Genomic DNA, 23,222 nt, shown 5'->3' on the forward strand with positions numbered 1-23,222 from the left:
GGCATCACATGATCGTATCAGTCACTGATAACCTTATCCTCCATGAATTTGTCTTATCCCCTTTTAAAGGGATCCAAATTGGTGGCCATTACTACTCCAGTCCCTTGATCATTTTAGTTGTCCTTTTCTACTCTTTTTCCAGCTCTACAATATCCTTTTTTAGGTGCCATGACCAGGGCTGTACACAGTATTTCAAGTGTGGTCATACCATAGATTTATATAATGGCAGTATGATACTGACAGTTTTATTTTCAATTCCTTTTCTAATTATGCCTAACATGGAATTTGCCTTTTTAACAGCAGCCGCACACTGGGTCAACATTTTCATTGAGCTGTCCACCACAACTCCAAGATCTCTTTCTTGGCCAGTCACTGCTAGCTCAGATCCCACCACCATATACATGAACTTGGGATATTTTGTCCCAACATGCATCACTTTACACTTGCTCACATTGAACCGCATTTGCCATTTTTATGTCCATTCTACCAGTTTGGAGAGATCCTTTCAGAGCTCTTCGCAATCCCCTTTTGTTTTAACCATCCTAAATAATTTGGTGTCATCAGAAAACTTGGTCACCTCACTGTTCACCCCGAATTCCAGGTCATTTATGAACAAGTTGAAAAGCACGAGTCCCAATACAGATCCTTTCAGGACCCCATTGTTTACATCCCACCGTTGTGAGAACTGACCATTTATTCCTACTCTCTGGTTTGTATAGGGATGTCAGAGAATTCCGCGATGGATCTCGGTGAGGCCGAATGCCAGTGCATTCGGCCCCCCGAAATCTGTCACGGAACGAAGCCCCCACCCCCCCACCCCACAAAAGGCGCACGGGACAAAGTCCCCACCACCCCCACCCCATGAAAGGTGCGTGAAACGGAGCACTTACCTGCTCCCGTCCGCACTGCTTTGTGAATGGTGGCTGTCCTGCGGCCGCCATTCACTTCGTCTTCATAGCCGTGATAGGCTACGTAAATACTTAGTATATTGGAAGGTGTCCAATATACTACTGGGGAAGAGCAGAGGGAATTTCCAAGTAGCGCCAGAAAGAGTGAAGTGGCTGGGCCAAAGCCAAAAGGACACTCAGCTGTGGATGTGTCTGGTGGTGAAAAGAAAATCCGATGCTGTAAAGAACAATATTGTTTAGGAACCTGGAATGTAAGATCAGTGAATCAAGGTAAGCTGAAGGTGGTCAAACATGAGATGGCAAGATTGAACATCGACATCTTGGGAATCAGCGAACTCAAATGGACAAGCATGGGCGAATTTAATTCAGGTGACCATCATATTTACTACTGTGGGCAAGAATCCCTTAGAAGAAATGGAGCAGCACTCATAGTCAACAAAAGGGTGGGAAAAGCAGTACTGGGGTACAATCTCAAAAACGATAGAATGATCTCAGTACGAATCCAAGGCAAACCATTCAACATCACAGTAATTCAAGTCTATGCCCCAACTACTGAGGCCGAAGAAGCTGAGGTTAATCAGTTCTATGAAGACCTACAACACCTTCTAGAACTAACACCAAAAAAAGATGTCCTCTTCATCATAGGGGATTGGAATGCTAAAGTAGGAAGTCAAGAAATCACAAGGATAACAGGCAAGCATGGCCTTGGTGTACAAAATGAAGCAGGACAAAGGCTAATAGAGTTTTGCCAAGAGAACATGCTGACCATAGCAAACACTCTTTTCCAACAGCACAAGAGGCGACTCTACACATGGACATCACCAGATGGTCAATATCGAAATCAGATGGATTATGTCCTTTGCAGCCAAAGATGGAGAAGCTCTATACAGTCAGTAAAAACAAGACCCGGAGCTGACTGTGGCTCAGATCATGAGCTGCTTCTTGCAAAATTTCGGCTTAAATTGAAGAACGTAGGGAAAACCACTCAACCATTCAGGGATGACCTAAATCATATCCCTGATGAATATACAGTGGAGGTGAGGAATAGATTTCAGGGATTAGACCTGATAGACAGAGTGCCTGAGGAACTATGGACGGAGGTCCGTAACATTGTTCAGGAGGCAGCAACTCAATCCATCCCAAAGAAAAAGAAATGCAAGAAAGCAAAGTGGCTGTCTGAGGAGGCTTTACAAGTAGCTGAGGAAAGAAGGGAAGTGAAAAGCAAGGGAGAAAGGGGAAGATATATCCAACTGAATGCAGAGTTCCAAAGAATAGCAATGAGAGACAAGAAGGCCTTCTTAAATGAACAATGCAAAGAAATCGAGGAAAACAACAGAATGGGAAAGACTAGAGATCTCTTCAAGAAAATTGGAGATCTCAAGGGAACGTTTTGTGCAAAGACGGGCATGATAAAGGACAAAGAAGGCAGGGACCTAACAGAAGCAGATGAGATTAAGAAGAGGTGGCAAGAATACACAGAAGAACTATACAGGAAAGATCTGAATGTCCCTGATAGCCATGATAGTGTGGTCACTGAACCTGAGCCGGATATCCTAGAGAGTGAAGTCAAGTGGGCCTTAGGAAGCATTACAAACAACAAAGCTGGGGGAGATGACAGTATTCCAGCTGAGCTATTTAAAATCCTAAAAGATGATGCTGTTAAAGTGCTGCACTCAATATGCCAGCAAATTTGGAACACTCAACAGTGGCCACAAGACTGGAAAAGGTCAGTTTACATTCCAATTCCAAAGAAGGGCAATGCCAAAGAGCGTTCAGACTACTGTACAATTGTGCTCATTTCACATGCCAGCAAGGTGATGCTCAAAATCCTACAAGCTAGGCTTCAGCAGTATGCGAACCGAGAACTACCGGAAGTACAAGCTGGTTTTTGAAGAGGCAGAGGAACTAGAGATCAAATAGCCAATTTTCACTGGATCATGGAGAAAGCAAGAGAATTCCAGAAAAAGTCTATTTCTGCTTCATTGACTACGCTAAAGCCTTTGATTGTGTGGATCACAACAAACTGTGGCAAATTCTGAAAGAGATGGGGGTACCAGACCACCTTACCTGTCTCCTGAGAAACCTGTACGAGGGTCAAGAAGCAACAGTAAGAACTAGACATGGAACAACCGATTGGTTCCAAATTGGGAAAGGAGTACGACCAGGCTGTATATTGTCACCCTGCTTATTTAATTTATATGCAGAGTACATCATGAGAAATGCCGGGTTGGATGAATCACAGGTTGGAATTAAGATTGCCGGGAGAATTATCAACAACCTCAGATACACAGACGATACCACCCTAATGGCAGAAAGTGAAGAGGATCTAAAGAGCCTCTTGTTGAGGGTGAAAGCGGAGAGTGCAAAAGCTGGTTTGAAACTCAACATTAAAAAAACGAAGATCATGGCATCTGGCCCCATCACTTCCTGGCATATGGAAGGGGAAGAAATGGAAGCAGTGACAGATTTTATTTTCTTGGGCTCCAAGATCACTGCAGACAGTGACTGCAGCCATGAAATTAAAAGACGCTTGCTCCTTGGCAGGAAAGCTATGGCAAACCTCGACAGCATAGTAAGAAGCAGAGACATCACCTTGCCGACAAAGGTCCACATAATCAAAGCTATGGTTTTCCCAGTAGTAACGTATGGCTGTGAGAGCTGGACTATAAGGAAGGCTGAGCGCCGAAGAATTGATGCTTTTGAACTGTGGTGCTGGAGAAGACTCTTACGAGTCCCCTGGACTGCAAGGAGGTCCAATCAGTCCATCCTAAAGGAAATCAACCCTGAGTGCTCATTGGAAGGACACATACTGAAGCTGAAGCTCCAATATTTTGGCCACCTAATGTGAAGAGAAAACTCTCTGGAAAAGACCCTGATGCTGGGAAAGACTGAAGGCCAAAGGAGAAGGGGACGGCAGAGGATGAGATGGCTAGATAGCATCACTGATGCAATGAATATGGACTTGAGCACGCTCCGGGAGAGAGCGCAGGACAGGAAGGCCTGGCGTGCTATGGTCCATGGGGTCATGAAGAGTCAGACACGACTGAACGACTGAACAACAACCGCCATTTGCTTACGCTGGGGTTTTTCCCCCTGCCGTGATAGGCTACATAAATATGTACGTAGCCTATCACGGCTCAATACAGAGACGCAAATGGCGGCGGCTACAACAGCCGCCATTTGCGTCCCTGCAGGGCTGCCCAGCGGCCGGATGTCCGGCTGTGGGCGGCCGGAGCCGGCCGGTGGCTCCTCAGCTTGGCAGCGGAGCGGAGCCAGCCAGGCAGGATTCCGGTGAGGAGGACCGGATCGCCTCCCCCCCATCGAGGATTCCGGGGGGAGGGACAGAGTGCCTTCCGCCCACTGCAGATTGCCCAGCGTGGAGCCAGGTAGGTGTTTTGTACATCCCTAGCTTTCTAGCCTTTACGCAGTTTCTGATCCATAAGAGGACCTCTCCTCTTATATCATGACTGCTAAGTTTGTTCAGGATTCTTTGGTGAGGGACTTTGCCAGAAATACAGCCCAGTTCTGTATATACAATAAGGAGGGGTGCCATCTTGTCTTTCACCTCAGGCAGGAAAATGACTTGGGCCGGCTCTGTGCCTTTAGTGTGGTAGAGGACACTATCCTATCACAAGTGTTGAACTAAGTTTCAGCTGTCAGTCCAGTCTGCTTCTGTCCATAGAATGGGGAGGGGGCACCATCTTGTCCTTCACCTCAGGGAACAAAATGCCTTGGGGCAGCCCTGCTCAATGCACATCAAAGTGAGTTAAAAAAATCAATTTGCTTTCCTTACCACATGCTGGATAGTGATCTGAATACATTGTAGAGTGCCCTTATGGCCATTTGTCACACTGGTGTATGTAATGTGCATTGGATTCATTGTTCACAGAAGGTTGATTTTCAGCAGGTAATCAACCCTTGTTATGGGCAGATCATGAGAAAGGAAGGATGACCTTCCATTTCTCTATCATCACTCTCTTTTTATTTTCCAAGTTTTTTAATGGGTGGTTGCTATTTTATTGTCTGTGAGCATTTCTACACCAGGCTAAAATCCAGGGAACTTTACCAGAGCTTTCTGCTTCCATTTTAAATGCAAGATCGCAATGGGCTCCCTTTACACACTCTTCCCTTCCTCCCACCCACCTTTTCCCCTTTATCTGCGTGTTCTATATGTTTCATTATACAGCCACTAGATGGCGCTGTGGTCTATCTCTTATGGGATTTTCTCTTTTCAGGAGAAAGCTCAACCCACTGTAATTGATAGCTCATTATCTTCAGTCTTTTAAAAAATGGGATAAAGGTCATTTAGTACGGGAGACGTCCTGGAGGTTGACGTCATGTAAAGGACCGGCAAACTTCCTTGAGTAACCAATCTCAATAGCAGAATAAAAGCCCCATGTGGAGAAGCCCTGCTTCTTCTAGTTTTATATGATTTCAGACAACTTTTACTACGGTAGGGCAGGACTAGGCAACATGGTGCCCTCGGACACCTTTCGTGGTGCCCACCAAGGTGCTCTAGCCCTCCCACTTTTTTTCCCTCCAATTAACACATTTTATTACCAGGAACTGAGATTGCTGTGAAATAGCAATCTGTTGGTGCTGAAAACTGCAGGTTCAAAGGAATTGTTTAGTGTGTTGAGGCTCAGACACCACCTCTTGCCTTCTACTCCATTTTTTGGGCAGGTTACTTGTCCTTTTGCCATGCCTCCTATGGCAGCCATTTTGTGGTGGTGTCCAAGAGTTTCTCAAATTGCTAAATGTGCCCATGGCTCAAAAAGGTTGCCTATGCCTGCTATAGGGTGGTATTGTTTTTAAGTGAATTATTGTGCTTTTGTTTTTAGCTTATGCTTCATTTTGTCAACTGTTTTGGTGATTTTATAGTAGAAAAGCAGTATATAAATACTGAAAACTAAATCCAGAGGTGGGGAAACTGTGGCCCGCCAAACATTTTGGGCTCCATCAGTCCCAGACAGCTTAGCCAATGGTTAGGGATGATGGGAATTTTGGTTCAGCAACATCTGGTCCGCCCCTGACCTAAATAAACTCACTTTTGGATCACGTGGGGGGGGGTGTTTCTATCAGACATCTTTCCACCCTAACAGCCCCTAAAACAAAACCTTACAATGGGTATTTCTGTAGCAGCTTGGACTCCAGTTACTAGAGAGATTGCTCATAGGATGGAAAGGTCACATTAGGTAAGATTTAGCTTTCGAGATTCAAAATGCAGTTTAGCAGCTGGAAATAACTGGAAGACACAACGCCAAGAACCCAACCCACTCTCTTTTTTCAGCTCAGGGGCAAGTTTTCTTGGAATCCACTCCTATATATAAACAAGGACTCCTCCTGGGAGCTATTTCACCGGCGCTGTTTGCCCAGCAGAGGACGCCGTTCGCTTCCCTTAGCTACTCCGGACCGCCAGCCTCCCGGGACTGGTGTAATGTAATAAAAGAAACGGGGCCTGATCGCTGCTAAAGAGTGCACACGCGTCTCGGCTGCTCGCCGTCTCTGTCCACAGCTCCACCTTCGAAGGCTGCCCGTGGCCAATGTTTTTTACGGAAGGAGCAAAGCCGGGGGGAGAAATAAACATGCCAGATCGCGTATACTCCCAATTTTTTAAGATCAAACCTTGACGTTTTCCCACCGTGAAACTCTGCGGGCCTTAATGTCAGGTTTAGCAGCATCTTGTTATAATAACAGGCCAGGTAGACACTGGCAACAAAAGCGATCCAAGGAGGAGTAAAGATCCATACTCATTCTTGCTCCAACCCAACTGAATTTAGGGCGCAATCCTATGCACGCTTAGACACAGAAAAAGCCCTACAACTCCCAGCATTCCCCAGCCAGCCATGCTGGGAGTTGTAAGACTTTTTTCTGTCTAAACATGCATAGGATTGCGCCCTAAAACGTTTATTTGGAAGAACGCGCCCCACTGATTCCAGTAAACTTTGGGCTGCAGTTCTAAGCAGCTCATCAGTTCATTTCGCATCGGCAGGACTTGCATCCATGTGAAGTGTGCTTAACATGTAGGGGTGGGCGGTGTTTGAGATCGCAGGGACGCTTAACACTTCAACGCCCCCCACGCCCACCCCGTTGATACCAGCATCGGCGTTGTCGCTCAAAAGTAACAAAGCCCGTGACAAGGACGCGGGTACGTCCCCCGCTTTCAAAGGACATGTGTGACGCGCGGGATGGAGATTCTAAGCGTCGTGAGGACGTGGGCAAGGGCGGGTAGTTATTCTGGATCAGTTATTCCCGTTATTAAGAGAGGGTGATCTCGTGTACGTGTCCAAACACTCTGTTTTTCGCTGGCCAACAATTATTCTGAAAAAGAAAGAAACAGAAAAGTTGGCGCAGCCTGCTGGTAACATTTGTGAGGCAAACCACTTCGGCACGGAACCCCCACAGAACAGGAGGGAACAGGGCCTGAGAGGGACGAGCCCCCAACATGACGGCCCGTGTACGTGCGTGCAAGGGTGTGTGTGTGTGTGTGCAGCTTCTCTCCCCCCACCCCCTTTTCCACAGGACGCGCCTGTTTAACACATTAACATTGTGCTGGACTGCGAAGGCTGAGCTTGAAGCGATCCCTCACTCGCTCCCCCTTTGCCCGTCCCGGGCCCAGAGACGTCATGGGAGGGAGGTATAAAATTTCAAGCGAGAGGAGCAGAGAGAGGCAGTGTGTGTTGCGAGAGCGCGCCGAGGGGGGGGAGAAAGAGTTTGGCGGCGCCGATCCAAGGCGAGAGCGGGGCCGTGGGGAGGGTGGCGAGCGCGAAGAGGGAGGAAAGGGCCGCCTCGCACCTGGAGCTGCGGAGGGACGACGGAGGAAAGGGAGGGCGCCCCGGAAGCGCCCAGGCGGCGGAGGCAGCTGAAGCAGCAACCGGCCAGCGCCCGGCGCCTCGCTCGCCTCGCCTCGCCCGTCCCCCGCGGTGGTGCTCGACCGCCCGCCCCAGCCAATGAAGGCGAGGCGCGTCCGCCTCGGCTCTGCTCCCGAGGGGATGGCGCCCGGGGGGGGGGCATGAATGGGGCGCGCCGGCAGCCGCAAGTGCGCTCGCGGGCCCGCCTGACACGTGCGCTGCGGGCTGAGCCTGCTGCAGGGCGCCTGGCTCGGGAGCTGCCCAGCGCAGCGTAGACCGGAGAGAGCGCCGGCGAGGCCGCTCTGGTCGGCGGGTGCGCGCCCCGGAGCTCCCGGCGAGGCTGGCTTGGCCCTGCGCGGGCGCCCGCGCACTCATGGAGAGGGACCCCGGCGGGACGAGGCGCCGCTCCGCTTCCCCGGGAGCCGCCCGCGCGTCCTCCTAGAGGTCCCCAGCCGCGCGCCCGGGGCGCCCATTCATGCCCCCGCTCGCCGCGCGCCAGCCCGCAGCAGGATCCGCCTGGTCGCCCTTCCGCGTGCGCGCTATTCTCCCGGGGGTGTCCCGCCTCCTCGCCCCCGCGCCGCGCCTGAAGATGCACTTGCAACGGGCGCTGTTGCTCCTCTCGCTCCTGAGCCTGGCCACCGTCAGCCTGTCGCTCTCCTCCTGCACGACGCTGGACCTGGAACACATCAAGAGGAAGCGGGTGGAGGCGATCCGGGGCCAGATCCTGAGCAAGTTGCGCCTCACCAGCCCCCCGGAGACTGTGGGGCCGAGCCACGTGCCCTACCAGATCCTGGCTCTGTATAACAGCACCCGGGAACTCCTGGAGGAAAAGGAGGAGGAGAAGCAGGAGAGCTGCTCCCAGGACCACACCGAGTCCGAGTACTACGCCAAGGAGATCCACAAATTTGACATGATCCAGGGGTTCCCGGAGCACAGTAAGTCCCCCTTTCTATGCAGCGGAAGGGCATTGACAGGGTGGGAAGGGACAGCGGGGGTGGCTGCGTGGTGGCTGAGCCTTGAGGTTCCCGGCAGGAAAGCAGTTCAGCCCCCCCCCCCCCCGGGCCAAAGGCTGCCCACATCCCTTAGGAGTGTGGAGGGGAAGGGAGGCTTCCAGGCGCCAAAGGCTCTGAAGCGGGGAGGGACTGGGTGGCAGGCAACATCTAGGCTAGGTCACTCTTTTTTCTGTTTCACAGGTGGGCAAACTAAGGCAGGGCTGTTGGGTTGCGATAGGGTTACCCAGGGAGTCCCTGGGTAAGCTGAGATTTGAAGCCAGGTTTCCAGACCCAAGTCTTCCTTCCTTAAACGATGCTGGTTCTCCGTGCCTGGCAAATCCAGGCTGCAGAGAGAGAGCATTTCTCTGCCAGGTCTCCTCAAATCAGGTGGGACGTGCCTTGGCAACAGAAATCCTTTCTCGGAGGCAGAACCCTGTCCAACCATTGCGGCATTGACTGCAGTGTGTGTGTGTGTGTGTGTGTGTGTGATGTGAGCACATGCAAAAGCAATTGTGTTTGTGTCAGCGGCAGTCTTACACATGGGCTTGCATGCACATTGCCTATATGGCCAATATAGCTTCAGATGCACAGTCTTTGCAAAGACTTGTGCATGTATGTGTGTATATATTGGATGCACCTATATTTCCTAAACAGCCACGAATCAGGGATGAATGTTTGTGTGTCCAGGTCATGCAAAAAGCACCCGAATGGGAGAATGAAATGCCTTGGACTGCCTGTGCAGTGGCTCCGTGGCAGATGTATTTGACTCATGTATGGGTCTGGCAGTTTTGCTTGTGGGCTGTGTGGTCTTTGTATGCCAATTTGTTCCTGACATATCTGTGATTTGGTCCCACAGTAAACACATTTCAGAGCTAGGCCTGGAATCTTGGCTGATGCCGGGAGTGCACGGACAGGTTTTCCAATCATCTGGGGTGGGGGTTGTGAGAATCTGGCAATAGCCATGTTTCCCTTTGCTGCCATTAGGTGTCCTCGTGGACTCTTGAATTACAGCAGAACCGTGTGGGGGTGGGAAGGAGGATGTGGCCAAGTGTTGAGGGAGGGGTGGAGAAAGCAACCATTGGAGAGGGTGGCAGGAGTATCTTTCAGGGTGTTGGTGATGAGTGTAGAGAGGCTGGGGGCGGGGATGAATGGCTCAAGGGCAGGAGCGCAAACAACTTAGGCTGCAATTCTGTTCAGGCTTACTCAGAAGTAAGTCCCATTGAACAAAATGGGGCTCACATCCGTGTAAACACACGTTAGGCTCAGGCTGTCAGGAGGTGAACTTATGTGAAACTGTGAGTTATGAAAGCCAGGCAGAGCATCCCCCTCACCTTAGGTGGAGGAGCTGGAGGGTTGGCAAAGGGGCAAACCAGGGCTGGGCCAGCTTTCAGTGTCTTGGAATAACATCAGCCCAAAATCCAGCCAGTGAACAGAAAACCAAGCCAGTGTCTAAAAACCTAAAGTAGGAGGGAAGGGAGAAGCGAGAAACAGAGAGAGAGGTGTGTGTGGTGGGGGAGGAGATGTACTTCAGGATTAGGAGAGAAAAGGCGTTTTGAGGCACAGAAGCCAAAATTATACTTGAAGGGCAGAGTAGATATATTAAAATGTTCCATATATGAGTGGTAGTCACCACAGACACTGGGCAAAATTTCTCCCTCATGGAACACACACACACACACACACACCGCACACACACAGCTTGGTGAGGTATGTGAATTTGGGTTGTGTTTGGCCTGTGGTGAAATGGTCATGGGATGAGAGATGAACATGATCATTCGTAAACACAACCATTCAGCCCACTTTCAGCAGCAGGCTTGGAGTTGTGAGGGAAATGTTTGGTTGAGCTGTAAGCCAGGCACATGGCAAAACACTCATGCAGCCACTTGAGCCCTTGACAGATTCTGCACACAGATCCACGTGGTCTTTCTGTCCCCACCACATCAGTGTGGTTGAATGACCCCGCTCACACAACAGCTCTGCCACCCAGTTGCAACAAAAGGTTGCCAGGGCCTTTCTGAGCAGGAAACCATTTGCATGAAGTGGCTCCCTGCACACCTTGGGTGATCTGGACTGTGCCAGCCCAGTTCCTGCCTCAGCAAACTCTTTGTGTTTGGGGGTGGCGGCAGGGGGATGAATTAACATGGTTGAAACTGCCAAGCCCTGTGAGGATGGGCACTTTACACAAATGGCTTTCCATGTGAAAGAGCACCTACATGTTTTCTTTTCAAGAGGTAACCACGTGTTCCCCGCCCCCAGTCATTTTGTGGGTGGGGTCTCAGAGGAACTTAGGGGAAAGCACAGAGAAGAAGCAGACAGCACAGGGATGTAGTGATGGCCACCAATTTGGATGGCTTTGAAAGGGAGGTGGACAAGTTCCTGGAGGAGAAGGCTATCTATGGCTACTAGTCCTGATGGGTATGTGCTACCTCCAGTACCAGAGGCAGTGAGCCTATGTACACCAGTTGCTGGGGAACATGGGTGGGAAGGTGCTGTTGCGCTCATGCCCTGCTTGTGGGTTCCCAGTCGACTGCCACTGTGTGAACAGAATGCTGAACTAGATGGGCCCTTGGTCTGATCCAGCATGGCTCTTATGTTCTTATAAGGCGGTGGTGGAGGAGGCAGAAGAGCTGAACTGGCAAGTAGCATCTTCATGTTGCTGAGTGAACTGTCAGTGAATGGGAAGCAACCACAGTAGAACAGCTGTTCTGCTGCAGATAAAAGGAAAGGAAGATGCTGAAGAGGCTCTGCACAGTTAAAAGCATTGAGGACACAGATGCTGAGCATATGTGGTACATCTGTGTCTCTTCACACTGAGTGGTGGAAATACGGAGCCACAGAGGTCGAGTAGACAACAAATGCCTGAGCCCCATACAGATGTGAAGTAATGTCAGTAGGTGCCCACATTTCTTTGTGGTGGTGGTATTGCAAAAGAGGACATTAGCAAGACACTGCAGTGACTGTGGGTTGTCACATATATGGTTATGTTTCCCTCACTTCCCCAAGTGGTGAGAAGTTCCAGAGGCACATCAGTCACCTGGGTTTGGTTTCCTTTGGACAGCGATCACTGGTTATTGGCATTTTGTGTTATTTGAATTTATTTACAAATATATACATTGACCATATATGGAGGCACACAGTTTAAGATGGCCTTCCCGAAGTTGGGGCCCTCTGGATGAGTTGGACTTCAACTCCCATCATTCCCAGCCATACCAGATGTGTTGGACTGCAACTGTCATAATTCCCAGCCATTCTCTGTAGGAATTATGGGAGTTGCAGTCGAACACATCTGGAGGGCACCAGGTTTGAGCAGGCTGGGTAAAACACTCCAACAGCAAATTCCAGTGCCCCACATCAGATCTCCAGAGAGAGGCAGCCAACACCCCAAAATGTTTCCACAGATTACAGAGCTCCAAACTCAACTCACCCTCTCTCAGTCTCTCAGTCACCCTCTCTCAGTCTCTCTCAGTCTCCTTAAAAAAATAACCACAAACACGGCTGTCTCTTTCTCTCTCTTTCAAAACCTACTTTTACTATGTTCATACACAGACTTAATTGCATCATCCTTCGCTGGCGAGGTGGGGGGAGGTTTGCCCCAGTACCTCATTCAGAAGTCTTGAGGAAGATCTAGCTATTGAGAGCAATCAGTTAGCATTCCACCTGTACATCAGCATTTGCACTATAGGGTGTGCAAAACTCTCCTAGGTGTTATCCGGAACACAGGACCCATTTGCACATTTTCAGGATCAGTTCTGTGAATGCTCCTTGTGAAAATAATGTGTGAATGTGCAGCAGTGGTAAAGCACTTCAGGGAAGTCCTATTGCATGAACTGAATGGAAACTTAGAGACAGCTGCTTGAAATGTCATCTAGTGTATGGTACATATGTTGTTGTTGTTGTTGTTCAGTCGTTCAGTCGTGTCCGACTCTTCATGACCCCATGGACCATAGCACGCCAGGCCTTCCTGTCCTGCGCTCTCTCCCGGAGCGTGCTCAAGTTCATATTCATTGCATCCGTGATGCTATCTAGCCATCTCATCCTCTGCCTTCCCCTTCTCCTTTTGCCTTCAGTCTTTCCCAGCATCAAGGTCTTTTCCAGGGAGTTTTCTCTTCGCATTAGGTGGCCAAAATATTGGAGCTTCAGCTTCATTATCTGTCCTTCCAATGAGCACTCAGGGTATGACCTACATGCTTCTGTGTCATAAAATCTCTTCTGTGCTGTCTCCCCACCTACCTACAGTGCTCTACACAAGTTATAGTATCTTCACACATTACGTTTCCACCAGTATTCAGGTATGGGAAAGCTATTAGCCTTGGGCTTGCTAGGTGACCTGTACCATGCTGGAATAAGACAGTGAGATGCCGTTGTAACAACATTTATTTATAGAAGTGAATGGCTCCGTATTTTGGTCTTTTGACAAAACCACCCCAGGTGTATGATCAGTGTTATTAGTAAGGTATGGCAGAAGAACTGCTCTAAAGTGACAGGAAAGAAAGGGATGGCAATAACCATTAATAACAAGTTAATGTTTATGTAGAAGGACCACACTCTTGGCTGCTGGTTAAAGTTAGACCCACTTTAAATAAATAGGGAAGTTATTAAAAGATTCAAACCAGAAATCACCACAAAGGGCCTAAGCAAACAGAAGTGAGGTTGTCAGCTCCTTTGTGTACCTGCTAAGAGGTGTGTGGAAGGAAGCCATGTGCCATGAGGGGAAGCGATACAGCTGCCAGACTGCTCCCTTCCAGCAGCTGTACTTACTGAAGTTTTGCTCCTGCAACGGAGACCCTTAGTTAAAGCCAGGCAAAGGATAAAGGGAATTGGTGAAATGTGGCTGTCCCAAGGAAAATGTGAGCCTATTTGAACTGCAAAGGCAGTGTGCTCAGGTGTAGAGAGAAGCCGTAGGCCAAGACTAAGGTGGAAAGGTGTGCAGAAAAGTCTCATGGGGCAGTCGAAGTGCTGTCAGGTGGATCTGAGGTTATGTAGCAGAATGGCTTCAGGCTAGAGCCTGCCAGGCATTACTATGTGTATCCACAACACAAAGGTAACAATTGTTCCACGGACTCTTACAGGCAAAGGTGTCATTTCAGTTGGCCTCCTGGGACCAAATTATTTGCACCCCAAGAGGTGCCATTGAAATGAGGTCACAATGGGGCCTGCCTTGCAGAGGTCCGTGATGTTTCTTCCACTTGCCGAGCAATGGATTTGGTCCCATGTCTTCAAAAGTGGCTGATGTTCAACTTTCCCATGACTTTGTCCCTCTGCCAGGTGGTGATTCAGAATGATTGTAGAGCCAAAACCAGTCTCTCCCACCACCCCCCTCTGAGGAAGCGAGGAGAGTCTTATTCCATTGAGGTTTCAGGGCTGATACAGACAAATCTGAACTACACACACAGGAAATGGTCCTGGCTCCAAACCATCCACCAGATAGCTCAGAGTATGTGTCCTGTTCCAGGACTTCAGTCCAGCAGAGGAAGTGAGATAGCAGCAGGAGGAGAGCTTAGCTCTGATACAGAAAAGCAGACTTAATATTTCAGGAGCAGCCCCACATCCTTATTCCAAATGATTATAGGAGAAGACGTCCTCTCTGCCCCCCACACTCACACCCACCTTGCCTCCCCAGCATTTCATTCCTAGGGCAGTAGTGCATGGCGAAAAGAACTGATGGCTGCTGTCCACCTTGCGCCTTGATGTGGCAGGCTTCCCAGAGGACCGAGCACTCTTGTCAAAAGCAGCTGAGAGCACCACATTTTTGTGTCTCTGAGGAAGCAGCCAGGGTGTGTGGGTGAGAGGGGGCTGAATTAATGGAATCAGGGACTAAAGACCCCACCCAGCCCTTCCTATGTTGCTTCCAAAGCTTGGGTGGATTCCTATGACAGGAGACTTCAGGGTCTCCACCCAGTGGTCTCTTTTTTTGTGCTTAAAGTGCTAAAGCCCACTCTAGCTAGGACTACTGACATTGTTGACTCTGCATTGAAAGGAGAAAGGAGGAGAAAAGAAATAATACCAGAACACTACTACAGCTAGCCGTAATGGGCACAGGGAATTGGGAAAGATGAGTGCTTACTAGTTCTCTTAGGAAGATTTGTACCCTGCTTTTTTTATCAGCGATTATTAAAGCAGCTTACAAAATAACAGTTAACAGTGTAAAATGGTATGTTAACAGGCACATAAAAATAGAAGCACAACATTTTTAGTTCAGCAGCAGTATGTCTGTTGAAATACATAAGTCTTCACTGTCCTACGAAAAGCAACCAATAACAGAGCCAGATGAATTCCCTCCAGGAGGCACTACAAGAGAAAAGGCCCTGCCTCTCATACCCATCTGCCAAACATCTACAAAGACCTAATGGTGATGGGAACAGAGAGCAAGGCTTCCAGTGTTGCTCCCAAAGCTTGGGCACATTCATAGGACAGAAAGCTGCTCTTAATGTTCTCTACCCTCCATGCCACCAGCATTTAAGATTTGCTGATTTGACCCTGGTCCAGATTCTAACTGCTGCAATGTCCTTGCTCTATGTTATTTTGCTTTTTTTTTTAAATGCTGCTGCTATCCTACTGTAATCTGATGGGGTATTAATTTTGGGATTTTGTTTGATATTGTATTATTTTATTTGGTTTTTTGTCTTAATTTTGTGAAACACCATGACATTATTCAGAAGAACAGTAAATAAATATTTAGGAATAAATAAAGAGGTCTTGGGCCCCGGACCATTTAGAGCAGGGGTGGGCAACTTGTGACCCTCCAGATATTTTGGCCTAAGGCCCTCATGATCCCTCACCATTGGCTATGCTGGCTAGGGAAGATGGGAGCTGTAGGCCAAAACGGAAGTTTCCCACCCCTGATTTAGTTCAGGACTTGAAAGATGTCTAATGGCCAAACTAGATATGATGACGATGATGGAAGATCTGTGACTGGGGGGATCTCTATACCTCAAGTTCACTGCGCATTCATGGTTGCTCACTCATTGAGTTGTGCAGGGCCATCGCATGACGTTGTCGTTGTCCAGTCATTATTCCACTATTTCCTCCCACCTATCCCATGTTTTCCTCAGACGGAAAAAATGGGGTATTTTTCCAGATATGTGCAAATGGAGTGCCACGTCTTCCCCGTGTATTGCTCCCCGGCGTGAATGAAGCGCTGAGTGTGGTTGTTGGGTGGGTGGTCATGATGTCAAAGGTGGTGACGAAGGTCTGATGGGCGTTCAGTCTTCCCGCTCCTGCGCCATTTTGGTTCCTCGCCATTTTCAGCCTGCCTGTTCAAAAGGCAGTGGGGGGGGGGCGGCAGAGCAGAGGAGTGGCAGAGTGGCAGGGCCTGGCCAAAAGCATGGAAGAGGGAGGCGGGGCCCGGGGAGATGGGTGGGGAGGCTGTCAGCATGTCAGTCCCCATCCACCAGTAATGTGCAAGGGGAGGTGAAGGGGCAGGAACCCAGGAGCAAGTATTGCTGAACCTGGAGCGTGTGTAATGCCTCTTCATGGAAATAACGCTATGGGAATGGCCATCTACAGAAAAGAAAGCACATGTAAAGGGAATCAGTTGTGATCCTGCATTTAAAACGGAAGCAAAAAGCCCTGTTTTAAATGCAGGATTTTAGGCTGGTGTAGAAATCCCCTGGATCTCTCCTGTGACTTTTTAAAAAGTTAAATGCAGCTGCAGATCCTGTCCTCCTCCCACTCCAGGCATTCAGAACAGGGTTGCAGCACTGGTGTGTGTGTGCATGCGTGCGTGCGTGTGTGTGTGCGTGCGTGCGTGTGTGTGTTTAACCCTTCATACTGTTTTCCTGGTCCAAATAGCATTCCCTTCACATGGAGCTGCTGTTTACCTCACAGAGCCAAACGTATGGGGTTGGATCCAATGGTGCCCTTTGTCAAGGGCTCCTTGGAGGCCTCTCTCAGTCTAATCCAGTAGCTAAGTCCAGACACAGACAAAGGGATTCCTTTCAAAGCTTTATTCTTCTTTTACAACTTAACAACGCTACCATTTGCAACTAGATCTGAGCAGCACAGTACCTATGCCCTAAGTTGGAACAGTTGGTCCCCATTTGAAAGGGAATTACTGGCAGACCCCTGAACTTAAGGACTAGGGAGAGTCCCTCCCCTTTTCCCTTGGATCCTCTGGGCGCAGCCATTGTTTGCGCGCCAACCGGGCACAACGCCTCCTTTCTGCGCCCTCCATTTGGCGCTGCTCTCTGCGTCGGCGTCGCGCGTCCACCAAGTCTGCTATCCGCGCTCTGTCACTCCCTGGACTGCTATCTAAGCTAGGAATGCTGGTGGGAGCGTTTGGTGGGAACCAAACAAGCGCTGAAACAAGAGGAAACACTTGTTCCTGGAAGGGGCGCAACCTGCCCCTTCCAGAAATGAGGGGCTGTATATGCGCTGGCGACAGGCCTGGGCCGCCCACACAGGGGCACTATTGGATGCTGCCCACAGGTACCAGTGTGGTCTTTTGGAGGTGTTGTCTGCTAGCTTTTACTTAGAGAGCCAGTAACAGAGGCTCCTTGTTTGCCATGTAGCCAGTGTAGTCTAATGTATGTGAACGTCCTCCCGCCCACCCCTAGATAGATAAGCGGGGGTCCAACTTAGGTAAAAGTCAACATAGGTCGCTGCATCCCATCACAACAAGCTTTGTCTTTACTGTTCTGAGTGTCACGTTTAGATAGCAAAGGCCCAAAGAGAGGCATTCTTGGGGACTGAGAGAGAGACATTCTTGGGGACTCCCCCCACCCCCAGTTGAGAAGTTCTGTCCCTTGGGAGCCTCGAGTAAGCTTGAGTCAAGTTTGAGCCTGTTTGGGAATGATGCAATTCTTTCTTAAAAATTCATTCTTCTGGCTTTTGATGGCCAGGGATCAGCTGGCCATCAGTTGCTATGTTTTTAAACACATGTCTGTTATAAGTTTGAAATTATTGTCACTTGTCCTGAGCATTTCGGATGGAATGAGCTAAAAGACTGAATGTATTGATCAATACTTGATGGGTAGTTTAAAATGCAATTCATTTTTAATTGTGGGTATGTAGGTTAAAGACATCAGAGTTGTTTGTTCTATGACACTAAGAATAATTAATCTTCTTCCCGGAAAAACAGCTCAGCAGCAGCCACAACCACATTCTGCACTTGGGAATATTTCATGCTGTATTAGGGTGGCCAGATGTGATACCTGCTGAAATTCCCTCCTCTACACAGCTATCCAGCATCTTACTGTAACTGCTTTAGCTGTTTTAAATTGTTTTTAAATATTGTATTATTAAAAGTTTCAATATTTTTTTAATCTTGTATTTGCTGCTTGTAATTCTTTTGAACTGCCCAGAGAGCTTTGGGTATTGGGCAGTATAGAAATAAAGTATTATTATAATATTATTATTAATAATATTAATAAACAGTCCAGGAGCCCTGTTCTCTTTTGCATCTGGCCACCGTACAACTTATGCAGTCATCATGTTTGTTGTGGCTGTATTGGTTTTACAACAGTGTTTGCTGCTGTAAACATGTCAAGTGTGAAAATATGCCAGTGGCGATGCAGATAATCATTGTTCCAAGCATGTGTCTCCAGAGATGTTCATCCCCCTTTCATGAGGACTGTGTTTACTGCAGAAAACATGCAATCACATGGCAATTATAAAGCTGTAACAAACAACTTTCTGCGTAAGTTCCCCTCCCTGTCTGCAGCTCAGAAAGATATGTTAACTTGATCTTCCTCATACCAAATTTGATTTTAAAAAGGGAACTGGCATACAGTTCTATGCATGTCTGTTCAGAAGTAAGTCCTGCTGAGTTCAGTGGGGCTTGTTTCCAGGTAAGTGTATGGAGCAGGGCCATTTTTGTGTGTTTTTTTGGCTCGAGGGCCAAATTCCATTTTGGAGAAGCTCTTGGAGGCTGCATTCCCATGGTGGGTGGAGCCAACGTCAAAAGTGGGCATGGCAACATGAAAAATGGGTGGGGCTTAAAAATCCATCCCCTAAATTCCATTGTTACCAATTTATAGTAGGAAGTATGTCTACTCAGAAGTAAGCTCAGAATCACTCATCTGCACTTTCAAATAATGTCCCAAATACCAAGCCCTCTGCATGTCTACTCAGACTACGCATGGGCAGCATGATTACTCAGAAGCAGGACAAAGTGCAGAAGATGGGACAAGGTTTAGAAGTAAGCAGGACTGAATCACTAAGCAGCTTCCCCCCTGGCCCCATCCCCTCTGCCCCACAGGGAAAAGCTCCTAGCTCTGATCAGAGATAAATGGTTTTCCCCTGCTAAGCACTGTGAAAGAGAGCCTTTTTCAGTGCTAAGCAGGGAAAAACACTTATCTCTGAACAGCTGCTGATCAGAGCTAAGAACGTTTCCCTCTGTGGCAGAGGGAGTGGGGCCAGGGGAAGAGGTTGCCTGGCCAGATGGGGAATCCTGTAGGCCTGATAAGGCCTGTGGGCCAGGGGATCCCCATCCCAAATAGTGGTAGCCAGTGGCAACAACATGCAGGGGTCCAATAGTGGCAGTGGTGTGGGGCTAAGTGTTAGCCCCAGTAGAAACCATCTTATGTAGAAACTACATGCTTATCTTTAGGTGACTGTTTATTTTTGGGTGGTTCTGATACGCCTTCAACCACCCAAGATTGCTTTTAGAGAGAATGATTCTGCATGATCCCCATCACTGTTTCAGTATGAATCCAAGTGTTTCTTCCCTCTGATATGCAGACTAACCATACCTCAAGCTGCTGCAAAGGACTGGTTATGAGTAAAATGATATGTTTTATTGAGACATCTTAATTTGGTGAAGGAGTATGAATATTTTTCAGGTTTTTTTTGTTTTTTTTTTACTTTAACAAAATCTTTGGATGAAGCTCAGGACAAGCATAGCAACCATGGCCTTCCACAGCAATAGTGGAAGTAGTGGGAAATGTTTCCTGCAAACCCCTACCATTTAGACAGGGTTTAGTCCTGTCTTGATTCTTCTGTCTAGTATATTAATAATGTCCTCAGCAAGTGCTGGAACATGATTTGTGGGATCTCCTCCCTGTTACCTCAAAGTTTATGTACCACTGTAGCTAGTTCAATATTCTGGTTTCTTCATTTTCTCTTAGATGAACTAACTTTCTGCCCCAAAGGCGTAACTTCCAACATGTTCCGCTTCAACGTGTCTTCAGCGGAGAAGAACAGCACCAACCTCTTCCGGGCCGAGTTTCGGGTTTTGCGAATGCCAAATCCCAGTTCCAAACGCACTGAGCAGCGTATTGAACTCTTTCAGGTGAGCAGACCTCCCAGGCAGGGCAGAATGGGAACTGTAGGACACCTTGATGCTGACCCCACATTTTCACATGCCAATGCAGGGGCAGTTCTTGCCTCTTCCATTGTCCCTGCTGCAACATAACTACTAACTTTTCATCCCTTGTACCTAATCCATTATTAAATATCATTGTTTTATCAGCATGGTGCTCTCCTGCAGATGATTCTAGACCTAGAGGGGAGAGAAGTCCAATGTGGTTGTCTGTAGCATTAGGAAAGTGCTGCCTGAATAAACTGCCCTCATTCACTGCCATCATAAAGGTCATGCTGTGTATATGTTCCTTTCAGAGCTAGTCCAAGGGTGCTTCCATGCAAAGCTTTTATTGTGAAATCACCTTGCTTTATTCATGGAATTTTATGGAGGATCCAAATGACAATGGCTCTCATTTGTAACCCTCTCACTCCCCCCCCCCCGCGCTGCTTCTTCTGTGTTTTTTTAACAGAAAAAGATCTGTTAAGGAGGAATAGCTGTGTAATGCCTTTTGATTGGTAGGACTAGGAGCCCTCTGTCTGGAAGCACCCCAAGACATATTGGCTCCTGTGGTTAAAAAAAATAAAATAAATTTTGCCTCCTGACAGTGAAAATCTAATAAGTGACTCTTATTGTTATTTAGTGTAGCCACCTCACTCTGCCTAATGTTAGGGTTGGCCCTTGTGCCTTTAATAGCAATTCTACAGACAGTAATAATGATTCGTATTTTTACTGAATACTCAAAGTGCTTCACATACATTATCTCAGTAATCCTTACAATAATTGTGTAAGGTAGGCTGGTATTATAATCCTTTTATCACAGTTCAGGCAAGGGGGTAAAACTGAGGCAGCCTGTAGTGAGAAATGCGTGAGGGGGCCTAAGGGCATTCTGAGGGGAGGAATTAATGCAGAACCTAAATACTAATGGCCTAATATGCTATCTAATTGTATAATTAACATAATATTTATTTAATAACATTTAAGAATGTGCCCAGTTGTTGTTGTTGTTCAGTCGTGTCCGACTCTTCGTGACCCCATGGACCATAACACGCCATGGCCTTCCTGTCCTGCACTCTCTCCCGGAGCGTGCTCAAGTCCGTATTCATTGCATCAGTGATGCTATCTAGCCATCTCATCCTCTGCCGTCCCCTTCTCCTTTTGCCTTCAGTCTTTCCCAGCATCAGGGTCTTTTCCAGAGAGTTTTCTCTTCGCATAAGGTGGCCAAAGTATTTGAGCTTCAGCTTCAGTATGTGTCCTTCCAATGAGCAGTCAGGGTTGATTTCCTTTAGGATGGACTGATTGGACCTCCTTGCAGTCCAGGGGACTCGTAAGAGTCTTCTCCAGCACCACAGTTCGAAAGCATCAATTCTTCGGCGCTCAGCCTTCCTTATAGTCCAGCTCTCACAGCCATACGTTACTACTGGGAAAACCATAGCTTTGATTAGATGGACCTTTGTCGGCAAGGTGATGTCTCTGCTTCTTACTATGCTGTCTAGGTGTGCCATAGCTTTCCCCCCAAGGAGCAAGCGTCTTTTAATTTCATGGCTACAGTCACTGTCTGCAGTGATCTTGGAGCCCAAGAAAATAAAATCTGTCACTGCTTCCATTTCTTCCCCTTCCATATGCCAGGAAGTGATGGGGCCAGATGCCATGACCTTCGTTTTTTTAATGTTGAGTTTCAAACCAGCTTTTTCACTCTCCTCTTTCACCCTCAACAAGAGGCTCTTTACATCCTCTTCGCTTTCTGCCATTAGGGTGGTATCGTCTGCGTATCTGAGGTTGTTGATAATTCTCCCGGCAATCTTAATTCCAACCTGTGATTCATCCAACCCGGCGTTTCTCATGATGTACTCTGCATATAAGTTAAATAAGCAGGGCGACAATATGCAGCCTTGTCATACTCGTTTCCCAATTTGGAACCAATCGGTTGTTCCATGTCTGGTTCTTACTGTTGCTTCTTGGCCCTCCTACAGGTTTCTCAGGAGACAGGTAAGGTGGTCTGGTACTCCCATCTCTTTCAGAATTTGCCACAGTTTGTTGTGATCCACACAATCAAAGGCTTTAGTGTAGTCAATGAAGCAGAAATAGACGTTTTTCTGGAATTCTCTTTCTTTCTCCATGATCCAGCGAAAGTTGGCGATTTGATCTCTAGTTCCTCTGCCTCTTTGAAACCCAGCTTGTACTTCCGGTAGTTCTCGGTTTGCATACTGCTGAAGCCTAGCTTGTAGGATTTTGAGCATCACCTTGCTGGCATGTGAAATGAGCGCAATTGTGTGGTAGTTTGAACACTCTTTGGCGTTGCCCTTCTTTGGAATTGGGATGTAATTGGGACTGGACCTTTTCCAGTCTTGTGGCCACTGTTGAGTGTTCCAAATTTGTTGGCTTATTGAGTGCAGCACTTTAACAGCATCATCTTTTAGGATTTTAAATAGCTCAGCTGGAAGACTGTCATCTCTGCTAGCTTTGTTGTTAGTCATGCTTCCTAAGGCCCACTTGACTTCACTCTCTAGGATATCCGGCTCAGGTTCAGTGACCACACTATCATGGCTATCAGGGACATTCAGATCTTTCCTGTATAGTTCTTCTATGTATTCTTTCCACCTCTTCTTAATCTCATCTGCTTCTGTTAGGTCCCTGCCTTCTTTGTCCTTTATCATGCCCGTCTTTGCACAAAACATTCCCTTGTGATCTCCAATTTTCTTGAAGAGATCTCTAGTCTTTCCCATTCTGTTGTCTTCCTCGATTTCTTTGCATTGTTCATTTAAGAAGGCCTTCTTGTCTCTCCTTGCTATTCTCTGGAACTCTGCATTCAGTTGGATATATCTTCCCCTTTCTCCCTCGCTTTTTGCTTCCCTTCTTTCTTCAGCTACTTGTAAAGCCTCATCAGACAGCCACTTTGCTTTCTTGCATTTCTTTTTCTTTGGGATGGATTGAGTTGCTGCCTCCTGAACAATGTTACAGACCTCCGTCCATAGTTCCTCAGGCACTCTGTCTATCAGGTCTAATCCCTTAAATCTATTCCTCACCTCCACTGTATATTCATAAGGGATATGATTTAGGTCATCCCTGAATGGTTGAGTGGTTTTCCCTACGTTCTTCAATTTAAGCCGAAATTTTGCAGGAAGCAGCTCATGAACTGAGCCACAGTCAGCTCCGGGTCTTGTTTTTACTGACTGTATAGAGCTTCTCCATCTTTGGCTGCAAAGGACATAATCCATCTGATTTCGATATT

The 23,222-nt window shown here is 47.8% G+C and overlaps 1 protein-coding gene across 1 annotated transcript in view; it reads left to right on the top strand.

Annotated features, from left to right (window-relative positions):
• Positions 1 to 7,575: 7,575 nt before the first annotated feature.
• TGFB3 (transforming growth factor beta 3) overlaps positions 7,576 to 23,222 on the top strand; it is a 40,711-nt gene continuing 25,064 nt past the window's right edge. The window contains exons 1-2 of the mRNA XM_084841901.1: positions 7,576 to 8,694; positions 19,818 to 19,981. Coding sequence (XP_084698027.1) covers positions 8,235 to 8,694; positions 19,818 to 19,981 — 624 coding nt within the window. The 5' untranslated portion in view covers positions 7,576 to 8,234. The remainder of the gene's footprint in view (positions 8,695 to 19,817; positions 19,982 to 23,222) is intronic.

Source organism: Heloderma suspectum, chromosome 1, assembly GCF_057233095.1.
Source record: "Heloderma suspectum isolate Gila_16-S chromosome 1, 16-S_ref, whole genome shotgun sequence".
NCBI classification, from domain to species: domain Eukaryota; kingdom Metazoa; phylum Chordata; class Lepidosauria; order Squamata; family Helodermatidae; genus Heloderma; species Heloderma suspectum.